General features: G+C 45.0%; 1 protein-coding gene across 7 annotated transcripts in view; it reads left to right on the top strand.

Moving 5' to 3' along the window:
- ppip5k1a (diphosphoinositol pentakisphosphate kinase 1a) overlaps positions 1-14,637 on the top strand; it is a 173,860-nt gene that overhangs the window by 25,125 nt on the left and 134,098 nt on the right. For all 7 annotated transcript variants that reach the window (XM_070864956.1, XM_070864960.1, XM_070864958.1 and 4 more), the window contains exons 3-4: positions 13,317-13,512; positions 14,013-14,103. In XM_070864956.1, the coding sequence (XP_070721057.1) occupies positions 13,317-13,512; positions 14,013-14,103 (287 nt within the window). The remainder of the gene's footprint in view (positions 1-13,316; positions 13,513-14,012; positions 14,104-14,637) is intronic.

Here is a 14,637-nt window from a genome sequence, read left to right as displayed (position 1 = left end):
GCATCTAATTCATAACTTTTTAATAAAGTCTGTTTATTTTATCCTCCTGTTTTATCCATTTTTCCTGCTTCCCCTCCTCCCCCAAGCTGCGACCTTATTGCAGGGTCTGTTTCCCTGGGTGGCGCATGCTGTCCAGTACTTTGCCTAAACAGCCGCTCTTCATCAGCAAACCTAGAGTGTATAGGGCAGGAATCGCCAGGCCCTGTTGCTGGTGCAGAGCCCTGCTAGGCGCGTACGTGGGACGTAGAATCTGAGGGCGGGGTCTCGCAGTTTGTGCACTCGCGTGTCAGAAGGCTGTTCGCAGGGATCACGGCTGAGCCCAATCCTGGCCTTGCCCGATGCCCCCGCACAGGCACTGAGAGTGAGCAGCACCACGAACCGCAGCTTATGTTGGTTCCTCCTCGCCAGTCACTGAGGCTGGCTGGCACGTTTCCGTGCCTTAGCTGAGTTCGGCTAATTCAGCCCAGGCTAGGGTTGAAACCTGGGCTCTCTGATGCAGTTCTGTACCGGGGAGTGTACTTGCCAGCTGAGCTATTGACCTGTTTCATAAGGAATACACTTCAATACTCTTGTCCAGTATATATGCCTTTTCCGACTAGTGTCGGCCGTGGCTCAGTGGGCAGCACTCTCGCCTCTGCGTCAGAAGGTTGTTGGTTCAAGTCGCACTCCAGGAACTGAGCACAAAAATCTAGGCTGACGCTCCCAGGGCAGTATTGAGGGAGTGCTGCACTGTCGGAGGTGCCATCTTTCGGATGAGTCGTTAAACCGAGGCCCCATCTGCCCTCCCAGGTGGATGTAAAAAATCCCACAGCACTATTTCAATTAAAGAGCAGGGGAGTTCTCCCCGGTATCCTGGCGATTATTTATCTCTCAATCAACATCACTAAAAGGCAGATTATCTGGTCCAGGTTGCTGTTTGTGGAAGCTTTCTGTGTGCAAATTGGCTGCTGCGTTTCCGACGTTACAACACTTCAAAACATACTTAATTGGCTGTAAAGCGCTTTGGGACATCCGGTGGTCATGAAAGGCGCTATAGAAATGCAAGTCTTTTTATTTCTTCCCTTTCCAATGTTTTTGTTGCATAACTATTTGCTCTGCCTGATCCCTATCTCTAGGGGCCCCTGATGCCCCATTTTCCAGTCTATGGTGTGTTTTATATCTTGTGTGGGGGGGGGGGGGGGGTGTTTTTGATGCTGTGCCTCCTGCTATCTGCACTCTGGGACGTCCCAGTCATTTCCTTCACTGGACAGTCATTTCTTTCACTGGAGCAAAATGGCACTGCAGGTGAACTTACAGGAGAGTCTTCCCGTTAGCCGTAAAATTGATGGCTTTAAAAGCAAGTTAAATTTAATGTGAGTATTTTCCTGTACCAAAAGGGGAAATACTTTGAACGAAAAGTTCCATCCCCCTAAATTTTCCTTCTCCACCCCCCCCCCCTCCCCCCCCCCTCTCTTCAATGGGGCAGTTTAAAGTTCTTGAAGTTAATAATATATTAATTTGGTGACTTGAATTTTGGTGAGATGTGGACCGAACCAGTAATTATTTGGGGGAGGCGATGCAGGTGAGGCGTGCCTGTGTACCCTTACCCCAGCAATACTCGCTGCCTACCAGGAGAGGAAACGAGGGGGGGTAGTAACTCTGGTACCGACCATACACACTGCAAGGTGCCAGCTTTGTTTAACAAAATGCTTGTGCCGAAGGTTACAGTAACAATACATCATAAGAATTGCTAGATGAAAAAAGGCCCAAGTCCATCTAGTTTGCCTTCTACCATCCCGGCAGTCGCATGATCCAACGATACTGGAGATGTTGACCAATAACGGCAATCAGTCTCTATCGATGAGTCTACAACAGACCCAGACACGAGGTGAGGAAAAACCTCCAGTGGGGGGAGAGCTTTGGGAGCCAGAGGCCCAAAGTCCCCTGTTCCTCCCGAGCTCACTACACTCAGCGAATACTCATACTGGATCCCAAAATGTCACTTTCTGAAAGAAAACTATCTAATTTTCATTGTAATGGATCAATACTAACTGCTTCCACTGTCCCCCTAGGGAGCCTATTCCATAGGTTGACCACCCGCTCACTGAAATACTGCGTCCACAGATTAGTTTTGAATTTACCCCCCTTTCAAGCACAGGCCCTGTCCTCTGGTCCGACAGTTCTGGACAGAATGAGACAGCTTGTCATGGTCGACATTATTCTGACTGATCTCATGACATTTTAAAAACATTTTTACCCTGACAGCAGGCTCATGGTTGTGCAGACCTCACACCTGAACGTAAAGGCCCCCAATCTCAACAGTTGACAGCAGCGAGTCCAATTTCTGTTTCTGGTTCCTCAGCTTTGAAATGCTGGCCAGTCCCGAAATAACGTTGTGGAAGTTTAAAACATCTCGCACATGCTTAATAAATTCTGAGAATGAACTAATTTATCTTTTACCATTTGCTTTATCTCTTGGTGGTAATAAGCAGAACAGAATAGGGAGAAATGGACTTTGTATATTCCCTCCCCCCACCACACCCCCCCCCCCCCCCCTCCAAACTTCTAAACTTGGCCTTTTGTGTCAAGTGAGTGATGTCGTTGTGTGACATCGCAAGATAGATCCTGTGTTTTTCACATCTTAGCAAAAAAAAAATCAGGATCTTTGTGCTAAGAGTTAGACCCATTAAATAAATATTGGGAGGGAGCATGTGCTAACAACCACCTTCTTCTTAGGCAGCCCCCCGGAGTCGGGGATGACTTGCTTCCACACTAAAATGAGTTCTAAGGTGATTGATGAGACCAATGCGGGCCAGGTCCAGAACTTCATTTTAAAGGGTGGAAGATGCCTTTAGGTGAATTATTTTAACGTGGGGTGGCCGTTGCACACCAGCCACCACACAGGCTTTACAGAGCAAGGTCTTGGTCCAATGGCAAGGCATGGAGTCGAGGGCTGCTGTAAGGCAAGAATGGGACTTTTAACCAGATGCGGAGGTTTGCTCAGCATTAGGACCAGGAAGTCAGCTCATTTCACAAGCCCCGATCCTGAAGAACCAACGTTTTTTGGTGGAGGCTGCTGCTATTCCACGTGTGTGTATATATATTTTAAGTCTGCAATTCTGCCAAGGAATTGCAGTATCAATGAGAGATATTGGTGCTGGGGTATGACACAGCTTTGATATCAACCTCAAGCAGTAATGGTAATTATAATGTGAAATGCGGAGGAGAGAGAGTAAAGCTGCCCTTTTTTCGACCTATATTTGGAGCAGTAATGTTCCCCGTGAGCTCAGTAATGTTCCCCGTGAGCTGCACTTTGTTCTGCAGGACCTGTTTCTTTTAATGCGCAGTTCCTTTAAGCTTCAGCGCATGCGCGGTGTATACAGGGTAGAAGCTGGTGAGTGGCCTGCGCAGGACCTTTCAGATCACTGCGCGGCCGCGCACGCATCTTAGCGGGAACATTGACACGCAGTGACTAGGCAACTATTCTCTTCAAAAAGGAGCTGGATGGATCTGTGATCAGGTGCGGGTGGCCCCGAGAACAAGTCATTGTTTGGGGATTTGGGCCCACGGCGAAAATATTTTATAAGTGAGCGAGTAAAACTGGATTAGAGAGTCTTGCAATAACCGAGACTGCCATTACTTACGAATGCATCAGGCAAATAACTACTTGGTCACATGCAGATCATAGGTGTATAATTTGCTTGGCTGTCAGTTTGCACAATATCCTGAGTTGTCAGCTGCTGAGTGATTATTAACCAAATTTGCTTGCTGGGGAGTGGCTCCCAATGGTATTTGTGAAACCGAAATATCTCGTACGGCACAGTGGGACAAACAAAGAACATTGTTTCCGTGCTTTCTTTTTTATTTTTCCTCTGTCTCGGGGTGACCTGATAGAGGTCTTTTTATGATGGGGTAGACGACAACAACAACAACTTTTACTACGTTAAAGGCGCTATATAAATAAAACTTCCCAAGGCGCTTCACAGCAGTGTTACAAGACAAAACAGATAAATTTGACACCGAGCCACAAAAGAAGAAATTAAGGCCGATGACCAAAAGCTTGGTTAAAGAGGTAGCTTTAAAAGAGAGGTTTAGGGAGGGAGTTCCAGAGCTTGGGGCCCAGGCCAGGCAGCTGAAGGCATGGCAACCGATGGTTGAGCAGTTATAATGTGGCATGTTCATGGGGGCAGAATTTGAGGAAAGGAGACCTCTTGTGGGATTGTGAGTCTGAAAAAGATTAGAGATAGGGAGGGACCCAGGACATGGAGTGATTTGTAAATGAGGATGAGAATTTTGAAATCGAGTCGTTGTTTGACCAGGAGCCAATAGACGTAAAGATGTTTCCATTTGCTGTGGAGACTACAACTAGTGGCCATAAATATAAGATGTCACTAGTAAATCCAATCGAGAATGGTGAGAATGTGGAACACGCTGCCACAGGAAGTGGTTGATGTGAATAGCATAGATGCATTTAATGGGAAGCTGGATAAACACACGAAGGAGAAAGGGATAGAAGGAGGGTGGTGAATCTTTGTAATTCTCTAACCCAGAGGACTGTGGAGGCTCAGTCTTTGAGTATATTCAAGGCAGAGATCGATAGATTTTTGGATATTAAGGGAATCAAGGGATATGGGGACAGTGCAGGAAAGTGGCGTTGAGGTAGATCAGCCATGAACTTATTGAATGGTGGAGCAGGCTCGAGGGGCCGAATGGCCTACTCCTGCTCCTAATTCTTGTGTTCTTACGTTCTTATGATCTGTTGATGGGGTTAGATAAAGAGGGGTGGGAGGAAGCTCGTGTGGAGCACAAACACCAGCATGGATTGTTGGCTGATTTTTGTGCTGTAAATACTATGTAATATAATACTACATCATTTTAAAACATCGCACTCAAAATTGAAGTTATGCATGGCTAGAAAGACATAAGGATCTACAGTAACCCTTTGTAGGGACAGAAGTATCAGTAAATGTGCAGATATTTTGATGACAAAGTTTGTTGGGAATGGAAGTACCTTTGGAAACCGACACTGCAATCTAATCACGGACGCTGCTCATGTTCGGTCCAAAATAAGACCATTGAGCTAATGGTGTTTTGAACCAAATGTGTTTGGAACATGCGCAGTAGTCTGTTTATCGTTGGTGTAGATCATCCTTTCAGTAGACTAGCTCGGTGTCACATGGGATAAAGATCCTGCAGACTTCATTTGTCAATTATTGGCCCGGATTTTGCGGTGGTAATGACGGCGAAACTGTCAGCGTTCGCTATCATCGCCCCTCTGAAACTGACCGCAACTTTAGGAATTAGCGCGTGCACAGGTAAACACAGAAATCCTGAAGTTGCTGTCGGTCATTCCCTGCTCCCACACTGGCTGCGCTGTGGACTCCCTATAGCTGGCAATCAGTTGAAATCACTCAAGAGCATAAGCTTCCTCTATCACGTTGGAATATCGCTGTTTTAAACCTCTCCACCCGCCCCCCCCCCCCCCCCCGCCGAAAAAGTGAAGCCTTATTGAAAGAGGTGTAACTGGATTTTTAACGGCGCATTGACTGCTGCATAACCTCTCTGGCCCTGAAAATCGAATTTTATATTTGTGGAATGTCAAATTTCTCCGCTAACATGACTACGAATTACATATTTACATACAGAATTTCTTTTCTCACAGAGGGCATGAATCTATGGAATTCCCTACCCCAGAGAGCTGTGGAGGCCGGGTCATTGAATATATTTAAGGTGGAGATAAACAGATCTTTTGAACGATAAGGGAATTGAGGGTTATGTGGCGCGGGTAGGGAAGTGGAGTTGAGACCAAGATCAGATGAGCCATGATCTTATATAATGGCGGAGCAGGCTCGAGGGGCCAAAGGGCCGACTCCTGCTCCTATTTCTTATGTCTTATGTTCTTGTATGTTTTAAAAACAAATGTTAAAAGCTTGTTTATGATATTTCAGCTTCTACCGTAATCCTATGTGTATGTCCCAGCTTGATGAGATCACAGTTGTTGGACGCTGGAGATTCGCTTGATTTGGCGCAAGATTCAAACGAGGGTCTGAAATCAACGCCACAGAGATCGCTCGATCTTGGTGGGCAGCTTTGTTCGAGGTCAGCGGCGAGCTCCGTCACTTTGCCGCTGACCACAATTTCCAGGCCGTTCAGTTTAGCTCTGGCCATTAGGCTCGGCGATGTACTGCTGTTGGTTTGGGTAAGTTCCTGTGTCAATCCGGAAAGACTGCATTCTGTTGGTTCACAGAGGAGCAAGCCTGCAGTCTGTTTGTTTGAAAGGATTTGTTCTATGCCAAGTACTGCAAGGCAGTTTTCAAAGAGTCACATCTGACTAGTTTGTCTGTTTAACCCTTCATGAGCAGCGTTTAGGCTGTCGTATACAAACTGATTCAATATTGCACGTGCAGTGCAGTATCAACCCGTTTCATCGGTTAATCTGTTGTGGCATTGTGTAGCTGATGGTCTCCATTTTCTGAAGTGCGGTGTGACACCCATGAAATTGCTAAGCCCTTGCAGCAAAAGTGTCTGTTCTCTTTCTCCCCTCCCCCCAACATGCTAACCCACATTTCTTTGCACAGTCGCTCACATTTGGGTTCCCAGAGAGTGAGAGCTTCCTGGAGTGTGAGAGAGAGTAGAGTACCTTTCTGTACCTGGCCCCAAGCCCCACACTTCTGCTGTAGCAAGGCACAGCACACTAGGGAGTGAGTGAGTGTAAACATCAGGCACATATTATAACACAGGCGATTTGGATACCGTTGTGTTCTCTGCTCATTACATCTGAGAGAAATGATGTGCCTTAAATAGCTAGTTTTGATCTGCCGAGCTCAGCAAGTTACTTTTCATCTTCTGGGTTCCTTAAGTAAGCCAAAATACAAGGGACCATCATTGTGAAGGACCAAAATGCATATCAATCATTAACTTAAAATATTATATTGGATTTTTAACATAATTAGGGACCCTATTTTCACCGCCCTGATGTCTTTTGGTGTCTACATGGCAGATTGGTCACGAAAGTAAAAGCCCATGGGATCCAGGGCAAAGTGGCAAGTTGGATCCAAAATTGGCTCATAGGCAGGAAGCAAAGGGTAATTAATGGTTGATGGGTGTTTTTGTGACTGGAAAGATGTTTCCAGTGGGGTTCCGCCAGGGCTCATTAGTAGGTCCCTTGCTTTTTGTGGTACAGCTGTATATATCAATGATTTAGACTTGAATGTAGGGGGTATGACTAAGAAGTTTGCAGATGACACTAAAATCAGATGTGTGGTTGATAATGAAGAAGAAAGCCTAGACTGCAGAAAGATATCAATGAACTGGTCAGGTGGGCAGAACAGTGACAAATGGAACTCAATCCAGAGAAGTGTGAAGTAATGCATTTGGGGAGGGCTAACAAGGCAAGGGAATGCACATTAAATGGCAGGACACTGAGAAGTGTAGAGGAACAGAGGTACCTTGGAATGCAAGTCCACAGATCCCTGAAGGTAGCAGGCCAGATAGATAAGGTGGTTAAGATGGCATGCGGAATACTTGCCTTTATTAGCCGAGGCAAAGAATACAAGAGCATAGAATACAAGGGGGGTTATGCTTGTACTGTATAAAACACTAGTTAGGCCAGAGCTAGAGTACTGCGTGCAGTTCTGATCACCACATTACAGGAAAGATGTGATTGCACTAGAGAAGGTACAGAGGAGATTTACGAGGATGTTGCCTGGACTGGAGAATTTTAGCTACGAGGTAAGATTTGATAGACTGGGTTTGTTTTCTTTGGAGCTGAGGGGAGATCTGATTGAGGTGTATACAATTATGAGGGGCCTAGATAGAGTGGATAGGAAGGACCTGTTTCCCTTAGCAGAGGGGTCAATAACCAGGGGGCATAGATTTAAAATAATTGGGGGGAGGTTTAGAGGGGACTTGGGGGGGGAAATATCTTCACCCGGAGGGTGGTGGGGATCTGGAACTCACTGCCTGAAAGGGTGGTAGAGGCAGAAACCCTCACCGCATTGAAAAAATACTTGGATGTGCACTTGAAGTGCTGTAACCTACAGGGCTACGGACCAAGAGCTGGAACGTGGGATTAGGCTGGATAACTTTTTGTCGGCCGACGCGGACACGATGGGCCGAAATGGCCTCCTTCCGCACTGTAAATTTCTATGATTCTATTGTGTCTGCTTGCAGAATCTACATGCGTCGACAAGCCATAGAATGGTGTCTCGTAGGCTACAATGCATCTGAAGATACAGTGAAGGGCATGGGTTGACTCTGCCAAAAGACATTCTGTTCTCATCTAATTATAGGTTTCAGATGCTGAAGAGGTAAAAGATGATGAAATGGAAGAAGATTTTGGCTTGCTGTGGAATAGGGCACTGTGCAGGAAACACACAGCTCTTGTTCTCTATTTGCTGGTGACTGAGTAGAATCTTTACAGGAGTAAAAAATACCAGTGGTGTTGTCAGGGCATTAATTATCTAATTTTAAAAAAAAATGATGTATCATTTGCATCAAGTCAGCATTAAAGCTGAATCTTACAATGTGTGAAAGAAACACTGTTCAGTGTACCTCCCGATATTCCCCTCACCCACTCACCGCTTCTTGTTTCTTCTGAAATAATTTTCGACAAAATATCTGTTTTGCCTCAACCGACAGATGGTCACTTCACACAAGCAACTGCTCTGCTGAGACCATCTCTGTGCCATGTCCACTGCCAAGTGTTCCTGTGCTCGCTGACCTACATTGATTGGCTCCCGGTTAAGCAACACCTCAATTTCAAAATTCTCATCCTTGTTTTCAAATCCCTCCATGGCCTCGCCCCTCCTGATTTCTGTCATTTCCTCCAGTCTCACAACTCCTCCTCCCCCCCCCCCCCCCCCCCCCCCGAGATATCTGTGCTCCTCTAATTCTGTCCCCTTGAACATCCATTATTATAATCGCTCAACCATCGGTGGCCGTGCCTTCAGCTGCCTGGGCCCCAAGCTCTGGAATTCCCTGCCTAAACCTCTCTGTCTCACTCTACCTCTCTCTCCTCCTTTAAGATGCTCCTTAAAACTCTTTGACCAAGCTTTTGGTCACCTGCCCTAATTTCTCCTTATGTGGCTTGGTGTCCATTTTTTTATAACACTCCTGTGAAGCGCCTTGGGATGTGTTGCTATGTTAAAGGCGCTATATAAATGCAACGTTGTTGTTGTTGAAAGCAGTCCTAATGTTCCCGTTTATTGGTTTTAACTCCTTGTCTTACTGTTTATTTAATGTAATGTTCCTAATTAACCTTTTCAACCACAACTTGCATTTATATAGAGTCTTTAATGTTGTAAAACGTCCCCAAAGTGCTGCACAGGGGCATAATCGGACAAAATTTGACAGCGAGCCACATGAGATATTAGGGCAGGTGACCAAAAGCTTGGCCAAAGAGGTAGGTTTTAAGGAGCATCTTAAAGGAGGAGAGAGAGAGGTAGAGAGGATTTGGGAGGGAGTTCCAGAGCTTGGGGCCTTGGCCGTTAAAGGAGTACTTTAGAATGCAGTACTTGTGAAGCGCAGTCACTGTTGTAATGAGTAAAATATACCAGCGATATTGTCGGGGCATTTATTATCTCTGAGATGGGGGAGTGGGTAAAGAAACGTTGTTCCATGTCTACCTCACACCTCTGCTCACTAGTTTGTTTTGTGCTATTGTACTTTAAAGATTGTGCTGTTTGGGACTGTAATTCCTCATTTTAATTTTAGTGGAAAAGTCAGTGTAAATAAAAAAAATGGGATTTATTGTTTTGGACTTGCACTGACTCTTTTTTGCTAAAATGATTATAGGGAGGAATATTTCCTCACTGACTTCCCTACTCTTTCTGTCTCATTTTTTCTTTTGTCATTATACCTATTTTTTTTATTATTCAATTTAGATTTTACTTTCTCTTTTTCATTTCCATAGACAATGAACTTTTTTTTTACTCCTTTGTGTTATTTTTCACCTTTATTCCCCACTGTTTGTCCTTCTCTCCTTCATTTCCGTTGCTTTCTCACCTCACGAACTCTTATCTGTACTTGTTCCAGTAAATACCAGTCGTTCAGTCTTGTCTAGCAGACATGACCTTGCGCTATTGATCTGTTGGAAACTTTGCCAACAAATTCACAAATGCACAGTGGGACGTAGGTCTGGAAGGATGTGGTAACTGTGAAAAGAACAGTTCTTCTTTGCAAGAAAGAAAGACTTGCATTTATATAGCGTCTTTCACGACCTCAGGATGTCTTAAAGCGCTTTGCAGCCAATGAAGTACTTTTTGACATGTAGTCACTGTTGTAATGTGGGAAACGTGGCAGCCACTTTGCGCACAGCAAGCTCCCACAAACAGCAATGTGATTATCACCAGATAATCTGTTTTTGTTATGTTGATTGAGCGATAAATATTGGCCAGGATATTTGTGGTTTCAAGTCCCATTCCCAGAACCATGAGCACAAAAATCTAGGCTGCCACTCCCAGTGCCGTGCTGAGGGAGTGCTGCACTGTCGGAGGTGTCGTCTTTCGGATGAGACGTTAAACCGAGGCCCCGTCTGCATTCTCGGGTGGATGTAAAAGATCCCGCGGCAACTATTTCGAAAAAGAGCAGGGGAGTTCTCCCCGGTCAAGCTCCACGTTGAGTATTATGTGTAGACTTCATAAAATTTAAATCAGCCTTAACTACATGAGCAACATGATGCCTTTAGGCCTTGAAAATGGTCATAAGTCCATAAACCAGGACCTGTAAGTTTAACTGTGGCAAGATGACTAATGGTAATCAAATAAAATCATCAGGTGTAGTCGTTGTTTAAACATCACAGGACTGGAGGAATGAAAGGAGTTCCTGTCAGCTACTGCTTCACTCTCCGAGCATGCTGAGAGACTTAAACTGGCAGCTCTCCCTCCCAGCTACAGTCCTAGCTCCTGCTGCTGATTTAAGCAGCGACACTTATATTTAAAATCCCAATTCTCCCTCCCAATGTAATGGCTGTGCTCAGTACTGCCATCACTATGCCAGACTCAAATTCTGAGCAATGCATCGCTAATCCGTGTTTGTTGCAGACCGATGTAGATTAGTCATATTCTCCTGTAAGGTGTCATTTAGCCCGAGTGGTTGTGAGGTTTGCAGGTTTTTCTTGGTTTCTTTCAAACTTTTCAAAAGTGAAGCCAGCCAATAGCATGCCACTGTTGTGGCTCTCAATTCCGAAGGTGCAAAGAAGGAATGAATTTGCAGAGCACCTTGGTGCCTCCCCAGGCCATCCTGAAGTGTATTACAAGCAATCCATTATTTTTTTGAAGTTGGTCACTGTTATGTGACAGGTTGTTCACACTCAACAAATGACTGTAAAAGAACGAAAGACTTGGATTTATATAGCGCCTTTCACGACCACCGGACATCCCAAAGTGGTTTACAGCCAATGGAGTATTTTTGAAGTGTAGTCATTGTTGTAATGTGGCAGCCAAATCATACGCACAAAGCTCCCACAATCAGCAATGTGATAATGGCTAGATAATCTGTGTTTGTTATGTTGATTGAGGGATAAATATTGGCCAGGACACTGGGGATAACTCCCCTGCTCTTCTTCGAAATAGTGCCATGGGATCTTTTACGTCACCTGTGAGAGCAGACAGGGCCTCGGTTTAAAGTCTCATCCGAAAGACAGCACCTCCGACAGTGCAGCACTCCCTCAGTACCGCATTGTGAGTGTCCGCCTAGTATTTTTGTGCTCAAGTCCCTGGAGTGGGACTTGAACCCACAACCTTTTGACTCAGGAGGCGAGAGTGCTGCCCACTGAGCCACAATGAAGACCAAACAGTGGTGTTGGCCAGGATACCAGGGAACGCCCTGCTCTTTGTATCGTGCCATAGGATCTTTTACGTCCAGTTGACCAGGAAACGGGGCCTCGGTTAATGTCTTGTCTGAAATCAGCACCTCTGACAGTGCAACACTCCCTCAGTACTGGCCCGGATTGCTCAAGTCCCCAAGTGGGGCTTGAACCCATGACCTTCTAATTCCAAAATAAGAGTGTGACAAACTAAGCCAAGCAAATGCCAGCAACAGCTTACGTACAGTAGCAGCAAACTATAGCTTCTGTTCTTGATGGCTACATCATTTGATGGGCCGAATGGCCTCATTCTGTGCTGTACTATTGTGATTTTATGCACGATTCTATGATCTGTGTAACAGCAGTATCGGAATACATTGCTCTGGATGGACCGATGTTTTTGAGCAAAATTTAAAATATCTCTGCACTAATGTTTGACTGATATTAGCCCACTGTAGAATTGATTTCTCCATTCAAAATTTTTCTTGCAACTGGTTCCACCAGTGGCTTAGTTCATAAAGACAATGCCTGGCAGAGACATGCAGACCAAAATTTCCCACGGTTCAATCCCTGGTCTGTGCTGTGCTAGTTAATTATGGTGGAGGTAGCAGTATGGGCACTCCATCATCATCATCATCATCATCATCATCATAGGCAGCCCCTCAGAATCGAGGAAGACTTGCTTCCATTCTAAAAATGAGTCCTTAGGTGGCTGAACAGTCCAATACGAGAACCACAGGTCACAGGTAGGACAGATAGTCGTTGAGGGAAAGGGAGGGTGGGACTGGTTTGCCGCACGCTCTTTCGCTGCCTGCGCTTGATTTCTGCATGCTCTTGGCGACGAGACTCGAGGTGCCATTCGGCTGGCAAGAAAAGGAATTGGCCAGCCTGTTTTTTACGGCCATCCAGTAACGAGCTAAAAGGTCTGTGCGTCTGACCAGTGCAGCCAAGATCGGACTCAGCTGTAATCTTTTAACGTGGTCTAATATTCTGCCGACACTCTCTATCTAAGCTCACGTATGAAGAGACTGGAGAGTGGGACTTGCTAAGCATCGGCACGGGCTGAATGGCTGCCTTCCATGCTGTAACCATTCACTGATTTGGATAAGGCACTGGAGAATCACTTACGACCATACTAGCATTCCCCAGGTCTGGAAAACAAATGGATGGGAATCTAAAGAATGTCCATCTGCTGAGAACAGTTGAAGCTAATGGGTTATTTCAAGAAAAAAAACTTGCATTTCTATAGCGCCTTTCACAACCTCAGGACATCCCAATGCACTTTACAGCCAATGAAGTACTTTTTTGGAGTGTATTCACTGTTGTAATGTGGGAAACGCGGCAGCTCAATTTGCGCACAGCAAGCTCTCACAAACAGCAATATGATAATGACCAGATAATCTGGTCACAACTATTGTATTCAGCAGATTTGTTTCTTTTTTAAAAAAAAAGAATTCTGTTTAACTTTAAAAGTCTTAACCTAGTTTTTTCTCTCTCTCTCTCTCTCTCTCTCTCTCTCTCTTGCATCTAGCCCCCCGAGCGACAAATCCTGGTGGGGATTTGTGCCATGGCAAAGAAATCGAAATCGAAGCCAATGACACAGATCCTAGAGCGCCTGTGTAAATTTGAGTACATCAGTGTAGTGATATTTAATGAGGATGTCATTCTGAATGAACCTGTGGAGAACTGGCCGGTGTGCGACTGTCTGATCTCTTTCCATTCCAAAGGTGAGAAATAGCAAGGATGGTGACTGGAGTTTATTATAAAACAAATAGTGCCAGGCCTGCTGGAGTCAACTGGTTTTGGTGATTTTATAAAGCATTAATTAAATGGGCGCTGGGAATAAGAACAAGAGTAACAAGAAAAAGCCTTGCATTTCGGTAGCACCATTCACGACCTTTGGACATTTCCAAAACGCTTTACAGCCAATGAAGTACTTTTGAAATGCAGCCACTGTTGTAATGTAGGAAATGCGGCAGCCAATTTGCGCACAGCAAGCTCCCACAAGCAGCAATTGTGATCATGAATGCTGTTGCCCTGGAGATGGGGGCATGAGACGCTGAAGTTGTGGGAAAGTTTATCCTGGCAAATTGCACATTTTGGTGAAGGTTTTAAATGCTACAGAACACATACGATAGTTAACAAGTCATTGCTTGTGTACAAAAGAATCCAGTAGATTTTGAGTTGGTATCAATTTTTCCTTGTTCTTTTTTCCTCTTCCTCTTAGGTTTTCCTCTGGATAAGGCCGTGGCTTATGCTAAACTCAGGAATCCTGTTCTCATTAATGACTTGAATATGCAGTATTACATCCAGGACAGGTATGTGCCAAGAGTTAAAGCTAGGGATTCTTCCATTTCTGTCACAAATGTCACATTTCTGAGGCCCAAGAGCATCTATTTTGGTTCTGAATTACCTGCAGTCAATTTATGTCAGCACAATAGATTGGTCCTTGGTATCATGCCTTTCTTTGGTTTTGTATTGCACTAGCCTCAAATATTTTCAGCCTTGTATTAAACCAGCCAAGGGCCATTCTAACATTGTAATATAATGGTACATAGAGGATTGACTGGGTAGATGCTGAGAGATTGTTTCCCCCGGCCTGGGGAGTCTAGAACTCTGGGTCAAAGTCTCAGGATAAGACTGAGATGAGGAGGAATTTCTTCACTCCGAGTGCTGTGAATCTTTGAAATTCTCTTCCCCAGAGGGCTGTGGATGCTCCGTCGTTGAGTATATTCAAGGCTGAGAGCGATAGATTTTTGGACTCTAAGTGAATTAAGGGATATGGGGATCGGGCAGTAAAGTGGTGTTGGGTCGATGATCAACCATGATCTGATTGATTGGCAGAGCAGGCT

Source organism: Pristiophorus japonicus, chromosome 21, assembly GCF_044704955.1.
Source record: "Pristiophorus japonicus isolate sPriJap1 chromosome 21, sPriJap1.hap1, whole genome shotgun sequence".
Taxonomy (NCBI): domain Eukaryota; kingdom Metazoa; phylum Chordata; class Chondrichthyes; family Pristiophoridae; genus Pristiophorus; species Pristiophorus japonicus.
Note: the sequence above shows the minus strand (reverse complement) of the source record. Positions and strands in the feature narration are given on the sequence as shown.